The sequence below is a fragment of the Contarinia nasturtii genome, unplaced genomic scaffold (assembly GCF_009176525.2).
Source record: "Contarinia nasturtii isolate CC-2019 unplaced genomic scaffold, AAFC_CNas_1.1 Cnas_scaffold_4084, whole genome shotgun sequence".
Classification (NCBI taxonomy): Eukaryota; Metazoa; Arthropoda; class Insecta; order Diptera; family Cecidomyiidae; genus Contarinia; species Contarinia nasturtii.
In genome coordinates this window covers 682,444-702,616 of record NW_022201380.1, presented here as the reverse complement: position 1 = coordinate 702,616, position 20,173 = coordinate 682,444, and the positions used below count along the sequence as shown (strand labels likewise).

Below are 20,173 nucleotides of genomic sequence, written 5' to 3'. Positions count from 1 at the left end.
TTTGTTTACTAATTCCAATTTAAATCAAAAACGCTTCAAGTAATTAAGAGCTTTGATGCGAAATCGATGAAAAGTTCAAAATCCCTCTTGAAATTGTTGAAAAAATCGTATTTTAATAATATAGAAAACCGTCGATTTCGTTCCAAAAAGTATTGAATGATAGAGATTTGATGACTTTATCTCATTCAATCCAAGAGTCAGCGAATTTCACTGAATGAGAAGTATTTTCACCAAAACTTCATCTATTCCTTTGAATTTTTCACTCAATCTTCAATTTAAATTCGATTTGTGTTGGTCTAAAACGAGTCTTATGCGTTAAATTTTCATTTGCGCCTCGTTAAAATTAGCGTCATTCTGTGATTTTCGCCGTAAATGATTAAATCGAAACGGTAAATGTGAATAGCATCTTGTAGAAGCACTCCATTGGCCGGAACAATGTAACAAGTTCTAATGAATTGAATTGGATGCTCAATGAATTTACGCTTTTGATGAGTACGTGTGACTTTTTCGGTCGACACAATTTGAAATGGTTTCCACATACTCAATGTAAATTGATTGAAAGAATCGGTTCGTGTGAAACGAGAATAGCTTTTGTTTACATTCCATCGTCAATTACACGGAAAGTCAAACTCCATTGTCGTGATGCTGTAACATTTAAAACTTTGTTGGATTTGCATTCAGCTAAATGACTGATGTGCTGTGTATGCACACAAAGATCACCATTGAGAGCGATCGGAAATTGATTTACAAGCACGTGACTCCATTCTACGGCTTCTTGAAACCGATTCATTTTGTAATATGTTCATGAAATTGGTTTTTTGAGAGATGAAATGATGTGGTTCGTTTGAAGCGGGAAATAGGTAGAGATGGAACGAGTTGTCGGAGATAGCGACTGTCAATATATAAATAAATAATATGAGAGTAGAGATACATGGTGACTTTACTGGATCTTCTCTCTTCAGGCGAAAATGAAGCTCACATTTTAACGGAAGGAAATGAATGGAAATCGAAGAAATACATGTCTCTTTCGAAAAAAGACTCTTTTCTTTCAAAACCAAGTTCGGTTAGCGACCCGTAATCAAAACAGAGTCGTAGAACAAACGACTGTAGCTATCAAAAGGTCTACATTTTTGCTTGAAATGTCGAAAAAAAGACGTTTTTCTTGAAAAATTAGTCTTTTGGGTAAAATTTATCAATTTTTGAATATTTTACATCTTCTCTTCGAAAGCAATAATTAGAGCTCGTTTAAGTCCATTGAAATGTAAATTGAATGCAGAAAATGTGTGATAAATCTCGATGAACTTGGGAAAACGAAAAAACAAAAGAGAACAACCGATAATCGAACGAAAGAAATTAGAATAAATTTCATTTTTATTCAAATTAAGATGTTTTCCGCTTCGATTTCTATCAAATGTGTTTTCAAGATGACTTTCATCAAGTGAGAAAGTTAAAAATTGAGTTGGACTCAAATTATTATGAATCATCTCGTTATCAGATCCAAATCCATTCAACGAACATTTGTTTTGACAAAATACCAACTTCGGAACAATTCCACATTCCGCAACGTCTTTTTAAGTGTTACGGAAGTTTGATATTTCCATTTGTCATCATTTATGTCGAATGAAATTGTCACTTTTCTTTTACACAAACAGTCATGCATGTAAACAATTTCTATTTTTCGCAGCGACTTGAAAAACCAAACCACGTATCGAACAACGATTGTGACAAAACGAGTTACGATTGCATGCACAGCACGATCATCGAAGAGAATTTGTAGCAGTTTACATCCGCCAGTGAGTAACGAAAAGCATCCGTGCACAGGCAATTAAAAAGTAGCTAAATTGTTATTTGCATCACTGAACACTGTTTTCGGTAGATGAATCTCAGACACGTAACAATTGTTTTATTGGCGCAAAACACACACAGTATCGCAGCTGAGACGTATGGTTGATGCAAATTTTTTTAATTACAGTCAATTAAGAGAGATTATGGGAAGAGATTTATTACATTCGATTACGAAAAACGACGGGCTTGAAAGGAAATTTATTTATTGAATAATCTCATAAGCCCTGAGGGGATAAATGTTGGTTTTTTGCTTCTTTCGAGAATAAAAGCTACAATTTTTTCAGAGACACACTTACAATAATGAAAGAGACGAGAGGTGAGGTAGAGAGGAACGGAGAGATAAAGAAGAGGGAGTTATAGTGAATCGTGTCCAAAATTCACCGAATGTTTATGAAGAGAAAAAAATTGCCGGCGGGCCATTGAACTTTCCAAAACTACAAATCGAAAAGAATCAATTCGGTACGCCATTGAAAAAGTGACGTTATAAAATTCGATTCGCGATGTAACAATATGACCACAATAACACAAAAAAAATTTTGATCAATACACAACCACATCGATCAAACAATGTACGAAATTGAAAATCGCTCCAAAAGAGTTACCGATTTTTTCTTTTTGTTTCGTAGTGCAGGCGCACGGATTAGCGTTTTTTGTAAATAAAAAAATGAAACAAATTGTCTCTTGGTTTTGCACAATACATTTTTTTAATGTATTCTCTGTACAAAAGCCCAACAATTAGTGCAAAAAAACTGAAACAAAAACGCCCGTCAGAAGAAAAAAAAATCCGAGAGAAAAACGAGACAAAAAAGCCCAAAAGGGAAAAACAAGACCCAAACATAAAAAAACCGTCCACCGAATCTGTGTAAAAATGCTTGAAAAGCAAAAGTGTAATCAAATTACATGCCCACACTTGAAAAACACGCATTTTTCATTTGGTTTAGTATTTTGCCGTATTGTTATTATTTCCGCCAACATCCAAATCGGGATTTATATCGCAAATACGAAAAAAAAAATAAGTGAAAGAAGTGAAGAAATTGTAATATCGCTTTACATGGTGTGGCATAATTGGTTTTTGGTGTGTACATGATTTTTGATTAAAGGAAAAACACATTTAACACAAATATGGTTTTCTTTTTCACTTGAATAAAAATATGGCAATCAAAGTTGCGATCTTTTCGAAACGAAAGCGCGCGCGAGACATCAAATATACTCGTAAGTCGAAAACAGGAAAACTTGCATTTTTTTGCAGCCGATAAAATGCTGCCGAGTGAAACAGACACTGTGCTGCGCCAGACACTCACAAATATGTAATTGCATAGAGTGCATGTAGTACAAAATACATGGTCGATTTATCGTCACCCACACGCCCCACTCTCTAATTCACCAATTTTCATGCAAATCGTTGTTTTTCCAGCATGATTCAATTAGCATTTGACTTGGCCTACTTTAAGCAGTGCACTCGGTCGACAAGCATCCAATTTTTGATCCCAAAACAATCAATTTATTTGAATAACAATTGCATACTCATTGCAAAATCGAAACTTGCATGCAAATTGACGGGTGCTTGTGACTCTTTTTCACAGTTGAGTGTGAATCGATTTTCGATGACAAACGGCCGTTCGTCGTATTGATGATGATGAATACAAACATTCAACGAACTTCTTTTTTTATTGCTACTTTTCTTGACGATATAAAAAAGAGAGTGTTTTGTCACCGCCTTTCCAAGTTTTCTTTTCAGTGGAATTTTCTTCGGCGAACGATTCACTTTGATGTTTTCGACGAAAATCTGTCTTTTTTAATTTCTTATTGGACTTTTGAAAGATTATTATTGTTTCTTATTGTGTGGTAAGTCACTCAAAAGTCATTCGTATTTACTTCGTGTCTCCTTCATCGTGCATTCTCCCATTCTGAAACCATTGGCATGTGTAAATCTGCAAGTTAAATATTTGCGCATGATGTGGCAATCAAATCGCGGCGGTGTATATCATTCAATATGTAAAATTTGTTCTACTTGGTGAGCCATCGTTGTCTTTTTGTAGGTTTTTTTTTGGGTTTGTCAAAGCATTTCGCGAAAACAATGAAGGCGTTGTTGTTAAATTGTGTGCGTTCACTCGCTTCCATACATAAATCGTGACTCAAGTATGAAATGAATAGAATTTTTTTCATTCTGCTTTTTTATTCGTTGTTTAAGCGAGCGAGTGCATTGTTTCGAATTGACCAAGAAAAAAAAACGGTCAATCTAAGCAAAATTATTAGAATGGGGAAAAAAGAAGCATTAGAATAAGCAGAAAAATTGTCGTCAAAAATCCACTCACGTTAAAATTGTGAATATATGTATATATATTGAACGCATTGCATATTGATATGAAAGCGGCTTAGTCGCACACTGAAACCGAGCGGACTAGCGCAAACATATACACAGATGTACAAACGGCGCGAGTATCAGAGTTCAATGCTCTGTCGAGCCGTGTAAGTGGGTCATCGAATCCATATGCACATTTTTTTAATGCAGAAATTCCAAACCGTATGCGCCGCAGGTCTACAATTGCAGTTCATAAATTTTACGAAGATTTTTTTTTATTTACGACGGATTTGTTGGATTGGCGAAAAATTCGCGAGAGGGAGACAGCGAGAAGGAAAGAGAAATAGGAGACGGAGACAGAAGAAGTTGAAAAGAGAGACGAGAAAGAAAGAGAGAGAGAAAAAGAAAAAAAGGGAGAAAGAGAGAATAAAACAGAGTAAGACATGGAAAAGGGACCGAATGCGCTCTTTAGAAGAGAAGAAAAACTGAATGAAGAGAGAAAATGTCGAAACAAGAGAAAGATTTAGTGAAATCGTTGATCTTCTCTTTCGTTTGCTTCGTGATTTCATGAACTCCACTGTATTTTCATTGACCACAAAATCGCATTAATCGTGCATAAATGAGTGGATTTAAAGCCGAACGAACCCGTAAACAAGGCTGACTCCATGACTGAGCGATGTGATCAAGTGTAAATTTTTTATCTCGATGATGTGTGTGTGGCTTTTTTTTACCTCTCTCGACCTGTTCCCTTTCGGTTTTTTTTCTCTTTTTTTGTGTGTATTTCCAACATGATGAATTGCCAGAAACACTTTCGATTCGCTAAATGTCTTTTGGAATTTTTTATTTCTCGTTCAAAAATTAATCGGTTAATTCATCGCAATAAAAGATGATCGTAAAATCAAAATGATAAACAAGAAAAACAAAACACCATTCGCCTCAAATAAAACGGTGTAATTTGTTAGGCAGTATAAAGTTGATGGGCCGCTTGATTGAAACAAAGCCGAAAAAAAAAACAAATCAATGAATTGCGTAAAATGATAAGACTTGTTGACCGATGACGAGTTCATTCACAAGCATCGCAGCACCTTTCTCATTTCGATCGATTTACCGTTATTATTGTGGTCATAACCGCAGTGTGAAAGAGTTCGCGGTTGATTTGCATTTCACATGGCTGAAGGCCCACAAGGGTTTTCATTCATAAAATCTGTAATCACACACATTCCACTGTCAAACCAACAAAATCGATTAATTTTTCATTTCGTTAATATTTTTGCGGCTAGATATAGACCGATAGATATTATTAAATTAATATTTACGCCATTGTGCAATGTGAGTGGCAACGAACCAGGTACACACAAACAAAGCGAAAAGTAAGCGCGTTGAAAGTACCTAGGGCGAAATTCCATTCGAATGGCGTGTGTTGAACACATAATTTTTCGATTGCTGTCGTCGTTGTGCTACACGATGGAATGCTACCTAGCCAAACTGGTTCGAATAGCGAAAAACTTATTATTATTACTATTATGAAAGAATTTTGTTTCTTTTTTTTCTATCTCGCCATACACGTTGTAAATGTACGAACATAAAATGAACCCATTTATAAGCAAGCTATCATTTATTAACATGTTCGATGTCGCACTTATTATTATTGTATAATTCAATTAATAATAAACATTTTAATGTGCATTTTGAAATGCATGCTTGTGCTCAAAAACATTTCAATAAACATTTTTTTAATTCTTGGCATTTTTCTGTCTTGCAGGTTGTAACGATGCGTCGTGAAGTGGCAACGATTTAAAATCCAGCAAAAAACACAATTTACTCGAAGAAAATAAAATCCGAAACAATTTAGTGTAATGGAGACCATGGAGTGGTCGGAAGGAGACTTGGTTTGGTTCGATACAAACATCGGCCATCCGTTGCCAGGGGAAATTCAAGAAGTTCATCGGGCCGCACAAGTCATCATCGTTCAAGCTGTTATTAATGGAAAGGTGAGTCATTTGGTTTTGAAGTAGTTTTTTTGGAGGAATTTATTTGAGGTTTTCTGCTTCTGTTGACTTAAAAAGTTATTGTCACTGATCATTTTCTTCGTCGCTAAAATAAGATTTTTGGCAAAAAATGAGATGGGGTTTAACAGAGAAGAAAGAGGACTTTCGGAAAAGAAACAAGACTTTTGGAAAAGTCTTTGACCTTTTGAAGACTTTTGGATAAAATCGCGAATTTTTAGAGACGAAAGCGAATTTTCGTGGAGAAAAGGAATTTTCTATGACTAAAAGTGAGCTTGAATGATGCATTAAGGCGAATTTCTGGCGATGAATTGAAAAATTGGTCTTCAAGTCATACCAAAGGGTTAAATCAATATTTTTTTTTATTTTTTCATAATTTTTTCTATAAAAAAATAAGACACACAGAAGAGTCGTTTTCCAGAACGAAAATTCGTTAATTTTTTCAACAAACCACACTTTTTTCACTTTAGAAATAAACATCCAAAAGTCCAAGGAATAAAAATATATTACAAAAACAGAAAATCAGCTTCAAACGATGAAAGTTCAAAGTCTTTATTCAATAAAACCATAAATTTAATATTCACGAGATGAACATCAATGTAAATCATTGTTTTCTGTTCATATTCATCTAAAACCAAACCGAGAATTTCATGTGAATAGCGTGTGTGATGCAATTCAGTGAAAAAAAGTAGTTTCATTCGCTGTCTAACCGCGAATCGCAAAATATAAATGTCAATTCGTAGCAAATCCCGTAACATTCAGCTACTTTTTTCTGGTTTGCCATAAATGCTATTTAAACGTATTTTTGTGTATGTGTGTATTTTAAACATGGTGCAAGTGAAGCACATCGTTCGATGTGTACAAATAATCTTTATTTTTGTTTGTTTTTTTCGGTCGTTTTCGTTGTGAGCAGCACCAAAAACTGGTTTGCCTTGACGTTCTTCTTCGGTTGCATCGTCGAATGGTGCTTGGTTAAGGTGCCTTCTTTCAATTTATGGTCTTTGTTTACAAATTGTGACATTTAATACGCGCATTCTTTTTGGATTCTCCTTTCGGAGCGACGTTGTAGCGCTTTTCTTCACATTCTTCAGTGGTTCTCACTGATATTTACATTATTTTTGAAGAGAAGACACGTTGATTGGGCGTTTACTAGATGGCAATTTACTTCTACTCACATTTGACATTTCGATCGATCTATAACATGGTTAAGTAGCATCAGGTTCTTCTAATCAACAAACAGTGTTCGAATGTGCGGATTGAATGATGGAAAAAATGGTCGGAAGCCAATTCAAATGAATTTCATAACACTTGAAAACGGCGAATCAGGTTTTAATTTATGTAACCAGTTTTTTATTTACCTTTTTCTTCTACCTCGGTGTTTTGTGCTGTTTGTTTACCTTCTCTAACTTTTCTAAGCACATGCACAAAACGATCTCATCGCCTCAAGTGCTTGCAATCTTAATTGTTGTTTGAAGGGAAAGACAAAACCTGATCCATTCCGATCGATTTTCATATGTGTGAATTGAAACAGTTTTTCATCATCGCTCAACTTAAATTCCACAAGCACCGTAAGCACGCCTACTTTCCATAATACTCGTGTCGCCAATGATAACATTTTCTATTGTTTGAGCGAGATTTCCGTATTGTTGTTTTTTCTCCGTCGAGTCGACAATGTTGCATATATGTGAAGCCGGATTGCTTCTCGATTCAAATTTTTCTTTCAATTCACCAGAAATTCGAATTGAAAAATATGTTTTGCACACGAAAATTTCCCATGTTCGATCTTCTCTTTAACAAAAAAAAAAAAACAATTTCATTCGCTCAATATTGTTCACACATCACTGCAATTGTTTTGTCGCACAATGAACCGCCGTCGTCCACCGCCCATCTCCCATCGGTACCGATCATTGCGGTAAAGCGATCTTTCGCTCAAAACTGGCTCAGCGACGAGTTCGTTCGGCGAATGCGAGCAAATGTGAGTAACCTTCACTCCAACCGACCGCCGATGTATATTGTTGCTTGCATCACAAAGCAATAATATGTGGATCGTTCTTGCATTTGCAATAAATGTCCAGTTAATATGCTAGAAAAAAATATATAGAAAAACCACACACACACACACATACACAACGCCCGTTTGTTGTTGCTGATGATTATGATTATAGTTCCGCGTATGTGCAATCTCCGTTCTCTTTTTTCTCAAAACAACTTGATTCTCTTCTAGTGTAAACAAGTTCAAGTTGTTTTTTTTTTTTACTCTTTTGCGCACAAACATTCCGATGCACAACGGTTAGATTGTTTTTCAAACGGTTAGCAAACGATCCAGCTTTCAGTTGATCAATTGTAATAGGAGAGTGTAGATGAAGCCAAAATAGTGCAATTTTTTTTTTAGTTCAAGTTGAAGTTTCCGAAATGTGTACGACACATTTTTAACGCAAATACAACGAGTTCAATGAGAATTGTGCGCTTTCATTTGGAACCATGGCAAAAAGGCGGCTCGGGCCTTAGTAGTCCGTCGTCAGTGTCATCGTTACCGATTCTATCGGAATCGGTGTTGAGACGACAACGGTGCTCTAGCATTGACGATCTATCCAATATTGACACTAATCTATTTGAACGACGATCGACATCACATTCATCTAATTCAAGACACAGCAGCTGTTCGAAACGAAAAGTACCACAAATGGTGAAGCGATTGACCATTTTATGCAGCGATGTTTTGGCCAAAAATGTAATTTGAAAGCAAGATAAAATAGAAAAAGGCTGGAGTTTTACTGAAAAAATAAGAATAATTACAATTTTTGATCAAAATTAAGCCAATTTGAGGAAAATTATTTTGATATATTTGAAAGTTGTGTCTTCGTTCATATTTATTTTCAAGAAAAGTGTGATTTTCATGTGAAAAATTGAATCTTTCTGGGAAATAGTGATTTTTGAAGCGAAATTTTAGTTTTCTTCACAAAAAACGTGCTTTTACATGAAAATATTGAAAATTTTAAAGTCTAATTTTCCAAAGAAAATCGTTAATTTCTCCAATTTAATTCAAAATTCCGTTGAAAGGACGCGAGAAAACTCAATTTTTTAAGATAAAATGTCATTTCTTGTGACTAAACTAGTCAAGTGTTCAAAGAATTTGAAAAAGTGGTTGTTTTAAGTTGAAAATGATATATTTTCTGTATGATTTAAATGAAATGTTGGTTATTAATTGTAAAGAATGAAAGAATTCCGTTTTCTCTTTGAAAGCTCAAACTTCCTTCAAAAAAAAAATGATTGAATAAAGCTCATCAATTTTTGAACTTGAATATTAAACCCCTCTTCCCTTCTTACAGCCACAGACCTTCACATTGGGCCCTGGTGAAGGTAGCCTCCAACGTCGCCAGGATCTGGGCAGTGGTGGTGTAGATGATATGACCCAATTAGAAGACTTGCACGAAGCGTCTCTACTATGGAACTTACGGATCCGTTACGATGCCGGTCAAATTTATACATTTGCTGGCTCCATACTGATTGCTGTCAATCCATACAAAATGATTCCCGATTCGTATGGCATTCAAATGGCGAAAAAATATGCTGGCAAACCGTTGGGAACGATGCCACCGCATTTATTTGCAATTGCAGCCGCAGCTCATGCTGCTTTGCCAACACCGCAAGTGATTGTAATTTCCGGTGAATCCGGTGCCGGAAAAACTGAATCAACGAAACTAGGTGAGTCATTTGGTTTTAAAGTAGTTTTTCTGCTTCTGTTGACTTAAAAAGTTATTGTCACTGATCATCTTCTTCTTCAAATTTCGAAACTAGTGATGCAATATTTGGCAGCTGTGGTGCCGGGCGGTGGAAGTGCATCAGCTGTTATAACTGAACAAATACTCGAAGCAGGTCCATTACTCGAAGTATTCGGTAATGCACGAACAACCAGAAATGACAATTCATCCAGATTTGGGAAATATGTTGAAGTTTATTTTAAAAATGGTGCCATTGTTGGGGCAAAAATTACACAATATCTATTGGAAAAGTCTCGCATCGTTACACACGCACCGGGAGAACGGAATTATCACGTTTTTTATGAACTATTTGGCGGATTGAGCGAAAATGAACGCGCCAAATACGGATTGCTCGATGTTAACAAGTATTTTTACTTGAATCAAGGCGGATCGGACTGTGGACCGGGCCGCGTTGATTGGGCATCACTTCAAGGTGCCATGCAGGTTCTGGGCGTTTCCGACAAAGAACAAAATGGAATAATACGCATGCTGGCGTCGGTACTGCACTTGGGAAATGTAAGAACCATCTTTCGATGAGAGAAAAATAGAAATTGAATTGTCTTTTTGTTTTGTGTAGATCTACTTCCATCGTCGTCAGTTAAGACACGGACAAGAAGGCGTTGAATTGGGTTCTGATGCCGAAGTCAAATGGGCAGCACATTTACTACAAATATCCGACGAGGATCTATATCGGACACTTACAACTCGAGTAACAGAAACAAGAGCCGAACGGTTGTATACGCCATTGGGCATTGATCAAGCACTCGACTCTCGGGATGCATTCGCCAAAGTGCTTTATTCTGGTCTTTTTAATTGGTTTGTTCAAGTCTAAATTTCACCGTTGTCAAACGATTTTTTAATGCTTCTCTTGCTCTTCCCCAGGTTGGTGTCTCGTATCAATTCAATTGTGCACAAAGGTGGAACTCACGACGCATTTCGCATTTCAATCCTCGATATTTTCGGTTTCGAAGATTTTCCCGAAAATAGTTTCGAACAACTTTGCATCAATTATGCAAATGAAAACCTCCAATTGTATTTCAATAAGCATGTCTTCAAACTGGAACAAGCCGAATACGCTCGTGAGCGTTTAGAATGGAATCCGATGCCATGGGAGGATAATTTGCCGGTAATACACTTATTGGCCAAGAAACCGGTTGGCATTTTCCATCTCTTGGACGACGAATCGAATTTTCCGCGTGCCAGTGATTTAAGTTTTTTGGAAAAATGTCACTACAATCACGCCCTGAACGAACTGTACTCGCGTCCGCGTATCGGTGCCCAAGAGTTCGGTGTAACGCACTATGCCGGTCAAGTTTGGTACAATGTCGAAGGATTTTTGGAGAAAAATCGTGATGCCGTTCGACCGGATGTGCTTGAATTGCTCACCACCAGCGACCTACCAATCATGAAAGAGATTATCAAACAATTACGTGCCCAGAGAGACAATACAAAATCACTGCCACGCGGTGCAAATGGTCGTTTTGTCACAATGAAACCGCGTACACCAACGGTTGCTGCCCGATTTTCGGATTCTTTGCAGCATTTGCTTCAATCGATGGCCAAATGTAATCCATGGTTCATACGTTGTGTGAAACCAAACAATGATAAACATGCACTGCGCATGGATATGCCATGTGTATTGCAGCAACTTCGTTACTTGGGCATGCTGGACACAATTCGAATTCGTCAAAAAGGCTATCCGGTTCGATTGCGTTTCCAACATTTTGTCGAACGGTATCGTCACATGCTAAAAGCACCACTTCCCCGTGGTACACCGTATCGTGATTTGTGCCGAAGTGTGCTAGAAACAATTCCAGCAACACCGGTTGATGGGCCCGATTTTCAATTGGGCGCCACTCGTGTTTTTCTACGCGAGGCCATTCATCGTGTGCTGGAAAGTAATCGCAGTGAACGTCAACGTGATGCGGCCGTCATTATTCAACGAAACGTTCGTAAGATGTTGACCAAAAAGCATTCATTGCGGCGCAAACGTGCAGCGACCAAAATTCAAACGGCTTGGAAAGGATATCGTGATCGTAAGCGTTATCACAATTTGAAACGTGGAACCGTTCAATTGCAAGCACTGTATCGTGGACGACGTCAACGAAAAATGTATCAAAAGCTCAAGGCTGAATTACAGCGTCGACGAAATTTGGAGCGAACAAAACGAGAACGACACCAGAAGGCAATGGCTGCCGTTGAACAAGAACGAAGTCATGTCGTTCAATTGGACGTCCCGGCTGAATTGGCATTCATCTTTTCGAAGTTAGACGGATGGAGTTCACTGCATGGTGATCGTAATTTGGTTAAGGTCGTCGGAACCGTACCTGGGCCACCGAACACATTCGATTTGCCGGGTGATTTGGATCAATTTGCATTCAGTAAATTCAGCTCGGTTTATTGCAATGGCGTAAAATTGGCACCACGTCGCGAACCAATCACGACACCATTCTTATCACGAGCCGCATCACGGGATGAAGACTTCCAAAGTTCGCTGGCCGTCTTTAAATTGATTTTACGATGGGCAAACGATAAAAATCTGGACAGTGCCAAAGAAAAGGCACTCGCTGACTACATTGTGCATAAAGGTCAGTCATCGCGTAGCGTACGTGATGAGATTTACGTTCAACTCTGTAATCAAGTCTACAAAATGGATGAAATGCAATCAATTCGCCTGTGGCAGTTGATGGGTCATTGTTTGTCGTCATTCCAACCGGGTCCCGCTTTGCATAAATATTTAATCAAATTTATCGTTGACAATGCACCGTTGCCGATTAAAGAATCACTATTGCGCAAGCTTTTACGAAATTCTGCATCACAATTGAGTACCTGTCGTTTGTATCCACCGACTTGGTTGGAATGGCGTGCAAATGCACGAAATTCCGACATTGCACTCAGTTTAACATTGCCAGACGATGCAACACAAACGGTTGCCATTGATTCATGGACGACGTGTGAAGAGGCGGCCACCTTGGCACTTTCATCATTGACCGTGCCACCACAAGGATGGACGGTTGTACTTGACGATTCGGGATTGGTATCCGATTCAAACGGTTTGGATTTCGTTTTGGATTTGATTTCAGAGAAAGAACTTTGTCCAGCATTCCCAACGGTTCGTAGCGATCTATTGAGATGCGGACGAAAGAATTCGAAAATTTCGGTTGCACAAGAACCGGAAAGTCCAAATCCAAAACGACCGAATATACCACCACCCGAACCACCGATGAAACGACATTCGATGAATGAACGGATTGCAGAACAACCCATTCCACAGCCGGTGGTTGATAACAAACCCGAATTTGGTAATCGCAATTTTGAAAGCGTTCAACGCAAAACATCACATGATCTATTGTCGAGAAATTCAGCGCTTAATGATCGATACTTTGAAACGGAGAAAACACGATCGAAATCAATGGACGATTTATTGGCGGGTGAAAGTGTTGCTGATAGCAATGCCGAAGTTATTTCACAAACCGAACAAGATGAAGAAAATGAAGAATTGGCCGAACTGGGATTGTCGGAGAGCAGATTGAACGATAGATATCATTCGGTTGAACGATTAGCACCGTTGAGAGAAACACCACGGTATCAGAAATATGCAGGCAGGCGATCGGCCGGACATTCGAATAAGTATATGGAACGAACCGATTATGCGACCAGATCATCGGCCATGTCGGGTAAGTTGAAGATGGATCAAAGTCCGATATTTGACGGTTTTCTCTAATAACATGCTCTTTTGTTTTGCAGACACAAGTGAAGCTCCATCGCTTGCAAGTCACGTGCGCCGCGTTCGTGTACCTTCAAACGTGGATCAATTCTCAGACGTTGATCAATACTTGGATGATTTGTTCAGTCCAGTCTTGGATGGTTCGTTGGACGAATTGTCCGATGCGCGATCATTATCAACTAGTATTCGTGGTGGACGATCGGATTTCTTTGAAGCACCCGAAATTAATCAAGATTTTGACGATTTACAATCAGCAAATAAATTGGAACGCGTAATTAAAGGAGGTGGCCATAAAAATGATGGTAAAGAAAACGACACAAACATTGATAAAGAAGTCGAAGATTTGACTAGTTCCGGAATTTCATTAGACGACTATATTACAGGTAAGCCACGTGAATTTTTTGATCTTTGAAGACTTTTTCTAAAGAAAATTACCAAAAAAAATCCTTTCTAATCTTCTTTGTTTCTCTCGAAAATTTCAGAGCTCTTCCAGCCGATCTTCGTAAATGATTCGCTAAAACGTTTAACCGAAAAGACCGAATTGGCTGACTCAATCAAAGGAGGCGGTACCGCTCATCAAACTCAAAGTTCATCAAATGGCTATGGAACGCCATCAAAACTGAATCCAGTCCTAGTAATGGGAACCAATCCCGAAAACTTCACATCAACATCATCGGTTGACAAAACAGATTTGTCACGAGCCTTCTTAAGATCGGCAATGGAACAAAATCTGCAAATTCAACAACAATTGTTGGCTCAAAATCAAGCTTTACAAACGCTCCTAAGTCAACAAGACACTGGCACTGCGTCCAGTTCAAAAATCACGCCACGCAAACAAAGTTTCAAATCGCGTCCATCCTCTTCGCCATTCAATGGTGATTTCGATCGAAATCGAAAGTCTTCTGCTGAAAGTAATTCACATGTTCCACCGCCACCACCACCGCCAATGCCTCCGCCAATTGAATTTAACGATCCGTCTGGTTCGCGGCCATTCCTCGATCCATACGGTCGCGCCAAAACGGTTCGCATTGGCAAATGGGTTTGGCCACCAAAAGGCAGCAGTGCTCAAGCGCCAACCGATGAAAATTTCATGGAATTCAAAATGCGACAAAATCAACGAAAAAATACACCACAATCGAATACCAGTTCACCGAACAGCGCTCAAATTGAATGGGATGAATTCGAAAATGTGGAAAATGTAATTGTGAAAAATGGCATGAGTGCAACCAGTACGCCAGCACAAAATTCACGTAAATTCAGTCAAGAAAATATTATCCAAACAACGACAACAACAACAACACATGTTACAAAGGCGGGGCGTCGAAGTTTCGAAATTGGAGCTGATCGTCCGCCACCGGGTAGTGTGGGTAAATTGAAATTGAGCTCAGAAATGCGACAACGTTTGGAACAAGTGACCGCGGGTCATTCGGTGCGATCATCAACGAGCACCGAATCAAATCAACGTGCACCGGCCAAATTGGAAGATGCACGGCGAATGATGTTGCAACAACAGTTGGGTGGTATGTTTGGATCGAGCGATAAATTGGATGAACCAGATTTGCCATCGGTTCGAACTCAAGTTAAACGAATGGAAGCGGCAAAAGGTGTCATTCCACCAGCTCCGAAATTCCCACCGCCACCAATTCCTGGTATGATGCAACCCATACAGAAACAACAGCAGCAACAACAGCAGCAGCAGCAGCAACAGCAACAACAGGAACAACAAGAAATTCCGTCGTTCTATCAGAAACGGCATGACCGTGACACCTTTGGTATTCATCAATCGCAACAGAATTGGAATGGTTCCGAAATTTCAAAAGACACATACGATTCATGGGGTCGAGCCGAAGCGGCCAAACATGACATTTTCGATCATAAAAAGGAGAAAAATGAACGTGAACCACGATCAAGATCGCGATCACGTGATCGAGAGAATTTCAGCGAATCGGTTTGGGACCGCAATGAAGTGGAAGGTGAAAGCGAAACCCGCGAACGCATGAAGGAACGCGAAAAACACGATCGCATCTATGAAATGAAGCAAGTCGAACGTGAACGTGAAAGTCAAAAAGTGTATCAACCGTCATCGTCAAACAAAGTGCAATTGTTTGAAAAAGAAAAGGCAATCAAAAAATCACCAGCTCAAATGATTGAACGGGCCACATTCAAAACACATATGGCTCGAATGGATCGAGAGAGGAAAACTTCAGCATCAACACAAATCACACAAAGCACTGATAAACCGGACGATATGACCGACATTGAATGGCCATCAAATGCACCACCCGCACCAGTGCCACCGGTATCAAAATTGCCAGCGGCAGCTTGTTTAACTTATAATCGTGTGCCATGGAAATTACGTGTACGTAAAGAAGTATTCCATCCAACCGAATCGATTAGTTCGCCAGCAACACTTGATTTACTTTTCGCTCAAGTGGCAGCCGATGTATTCGGTTTGACATCATGCTTACGCATTTCACCGCAAGAAAAACGAAATGCATTGAATTTACTGGCTGGTCACGGTGTCACCGTTGAAACATTGAAAAATCAACAAGTTCGTGCCATTGTAAAGCGTCACATGATTGACATGGCCCGTGGTTGGCCATTGTATTTTGCCAGATTATTCATTGTTAGCGGTTCAACACAATTTCCAGAGGTGACTTTGTTGGCAGTTTCACATAGTGGCGTTTATTTGGCACGCCGCGAACCGGAATTTGTCAGCGTTGTTCGTTCTGTGCCATTGGCCGAACTACAAGGGGCTATCACCTTGCCGCGTCCGGCAGCACTTCAACTTAATTTGAAGAATGGTAATCGCATCGTTCTTCATGCACCACGGGCTACCGCTATTCAAATTACGATTCAGACATTCTGTCAGGAGTATAAGAAGGTAAGCGACGCATTTTTTAAATAAATTATTTTTATTTCATTTCTTGGCATTTCTGATATATTTCTGAGGTTTTGGTGTATTTTTGTGCAATTTACGTTCCATTTTAGTTTTGTTATTAAAACGACGATTTTCTGGATAAACATCAAGAAATATGTGGCTTTGAAAATTTCAGCATGTTAAAACGCCTTTGACTGTTTTAAACATTTTTCCATTAAGATAAGAAACTGCAAAGATCAATATATCGTTGTCGCCCACACACATTTAATTGCCTTTCAATGTTTGTTTTTTGGTGTTGAAACCCAAATACATTTTCCCTTCTGTGATACGGTCTGTTTAGGTATTAAATTATGATCGCAACAAAACGAAACCATTTTTCACTTGATTTTATCACAATTTCATCTACTGCTGCTGATATTCTCCTTTCTGTTTTCATTTTGTTTGACTAATTGCTTTCTAAGTGGGTAATTCAATTAGCTGGTTTACCTTGTTACTTGTTAGGCTCTCTTTTTATCTAACATATACGAGAGAAAATAAACTCATAAGCATGAGCGAACCGAAAACTAAAGCACATTGACCACTATTTAAATGAAACACATTATCGCCAATTAAACACATACTTCTGACAAATTATCAACGCAATTTCATCAAAATATGCAAGAGATTTTTTGCGCTAGCCAAAACTAGCCACTGACCAAGCGAAGTGGTTTTTTATGTTTATGTAACCATTTCACTGAGCTGAATAGCAAATATTTACCTTGGATTTTGAAAAGAGAGAGAATAAACGAGAATTTGATAGATGCAGCGATAAATAGATAGAGAAAGAGAGGGAGAAATTAGAAGGAGAAAGAGATGAGAGAGGAGAGAGAGAGGGAGAGAGATAATATAAGTAGGAAAGTGAGAGAAAATCTAATGCGACTGCGCGTAAAAGTAGTGAAGCAAATTAAATTGGAGCTAGTTTTGAACGTGTTTTGCCTCCAATTTTAATTAAACACCATAAATTCAGAAGGTTTTTTTCTTCCAAGAATCTTTTTTTTAATCTATAATTTTTGCAGAAAATTAGATTTTCTTTTTCGTTCGAAAAAATTGGGTTTTCAGAAATTATGATTTAATATTGAGAAACCTTATTATTTAAATCTGCAGATGTTGACTTTGAAAAATGAATTTTGAGAAAGATTATTGAACTCCATTTCGATGAAAATTGAGTTGTTAACGACATTTTGTGAATTTTTCTGATTGAGAAGTGGAGATTTGGTTTGAAAAAGTTTGCTTCATTGCTGGAAATGGAGTTTTTCCTGAAAAATCCTGTTTTTACAAGAAATTATCGCGCTAGTCTATTAAAATGAAATTTCTTCAAAAATTGTTCTGGCAGACGTACAAAAGTCACTGAATCAGAATCTAAGCGGCGTTTTTTAGTCGAATAGAGAAGGCAAGACAATTTTTCGTCTTATTTCAGCAAAAGCTGATTTTATTCAGTAGAAATACTCTTTTCACAAATGACAGTGCGATTCATTGGACATATGAATCGTTGCGGCGAAACAGTGGGTCTTATTTTTCTCCAAATAATTCTGCAACATGAAGCTTTTTTCACACGGTTTATTTGTTGTAATACAACAAATAAACTATTCATAAAAAAACTTTATGTTGCAGTATTATTTGGAGAAAAATAAGAGCTACTTTTTCGCCGCAACGATTCATATGTACTATGCTGCCTTACTTTGTGCCTCAAAATCCAGCACATCGAGTTTGACTCGAATCAATTCCCGAAACATTCATAATAAATAATCTCATATTTGTTCTGAATCTCCTTGAATTCATAAAGTTTAAAACAGCGTCTGTATTTGCATGCATCGCTTGCAATGTTCCCATCTAAAACTTGTGTCTCGTTAATAGAAACAAGTCTTCTAGATGAAGTGGAATGGAAAAATATTGGCTAGTCGGCATCGTTCGTACTCTATTCATAGAAATCATTTGTTGCGTTCAATTAAACAGTTACTCGTGCCGATTTGAATCGTTTATTCATCGTATTCTCATTATATGTGTTTGCACACGTAAGACGAAAATGTTCCCGATAAACTATATTCTCTATTGAATGATTGTAATATGTACATCGATGAAAATGTCGAGAAACCGTTGTGCTTGCCGCTGCTGTAGCTCCGACTTTCATAAATGGAATGGCTCACTGGTGATCTATAAAAACGGGGCCTGTTTAAACGGAGCCCATTTTTGTGTATACATATCCAAGAGGTACAAACGCTCTGATTGCCATTTTACATTTCATCTCTCATTCACCATCTGATGCAATATCGCTGGATTGCTTTTACCATCACCATTTAACATCAAACATAACGTTGCAATTGCAGTTGTAGCACAATCTTCTTTTTTATTATTCATTCAAAATACAGAAAGAGAAGAAGTATATAAACAAATACTATGTTGTTTTACATTAAAGATCAAAATAGCTCGAACAGAGATTCGTGGAAAGCATTAGTAAATTGGTATTGTTGTTGCTGTTGTCGATTATATCTTACCATCTCTTCGTAAATCGTTGCATACACACACACATTTATTTTCTTCACGGCTCACCGTGCGAACTTACACAAAGCGAGTCAAACACACTTGTGTCAGTCAGCCACTCAGTTGTGATTTTATTATCACACACGCTTAACAGAACTTTGGTGTGCAATTTTTTTTTCGTCGCTCGTTCATTTCGAGTCGCTTTTTTCGACGGTTTTTTAGTCACTTTTCGCCTCTCGACCACTAATGACCATTTGAGATTGAAAAAAAAAGAAACGGGGCGCACTCAGTGTTTGGGAAAAACAAGGCGCTTGAAGAACGGGGAAAAGACAGTTTTGACTGTTGATTGCTGATGACAGTGAATTTAGAGCAAAAATTTTTAACCAGAAGTGAATCTTCTTTTCGTCTTAGTGAACACATTCGATTTAAATCTTCATTGAAAGATTCGAGCAGATGAGAATCATCAAAATTCACCTTTTCCATTCGAAAACCGTAAAAATTGAACAATCGACACAAAAGTTTGTGAAGAGCCGACTCATTTCAATCAATTTTATCATATTTTTTAATGTCTGCAGCTCGCATTATTCAAGTGAATAAACAAAAAGATAAAAAGTGTGAATTTCTTCACAAAAAAAGTGTGAGATTCCTTCGTGTTTTTTCATACCTCTAGCGGTTCATTTGAATATACAAAACATTTGTGAAGAAAAAAGTTGCTAAAAAGCGATAAACAATCGGTCAATTCAACAGTTCAGATGACAAAAAAATTGTTTGTTTCTCACTTCATTGGCGTATATTTGTTCTGCAAATTTATCATTCAAATCAGTGAATCAAAAGATTTCAACGTTTTTTTACTCCAAAAACCCCAAAAAACTGACTTGTGAAAAGATCAAACTGTCTCGGGTGCAGGTGCGTTTGTTCTAATATCTGCGCTGGTATTGTTTGTGAGTGCAGACGATATGTGTTTGACCTAAATTCAGTTTTATTTGTGATAGCCGCGCATGTACGAGACTCATATCTGCGAATCGAGTGAGAGAAACCAGTTTGCTTAAGTGACGAATCGCCTAACATAGAAAACAAAAAGTCGAACGCGCACATTAGAAACCAGATCTGATCATGTTCGCTTTTTTTGCACAC

At 38.0% G+C, this 20,173-nt stretch overlaps 1 protein-coding gene across 2 annotated transcripts in view; it reads left to right on the top strand.

The window, feature by feature from the left end:
* LOC116350430 (unconventional myosin-VIIb) overlaps positions 1-20,173 on the top strand; it is a 50,029-nt gene that overhangs the window by 9,672 nt on the left and 20,184 nt on the right. Inside the window, exons 3-10 of one of the 2 annotated variants that reach the window (XM_031782226.1) lie at positions 5,910-6,158; positions 8,602-8,884; positions 9,483-9,858; positions 9,952-10,430; positions 10,492-10,730; positions 10,797-13,591; positions 13,662-14,024; positions 14,124-16,525. In XM_031782226.1, coding sequence (XP_031638086.1) covers positions 6,004-6,158; positions 8,602-8,884; positions 9,483-9,858; positions 9,952-10,430; positions 10,492-10,730; positions 10,797-13,591; positions 13,662-14,024; positions 14,124-16,525 — 7,092 coding nt within the window. In that variant the 5' untranslated portion in view covers positions 5,910-6,003. The remainder of the gene's footprint in view (positions 1-5,909; positions 6,159-8,601; positions 8,885-9,482; positions 9,859-9,951; positions 10,431-10,491; positions 10,731-10,796; positions 13,592-13,661; positions 14,025-14,123; positions 16,526-20,173) is intronic. The other variant, XM_031782224.1, reaches the window with a different exon arrangement.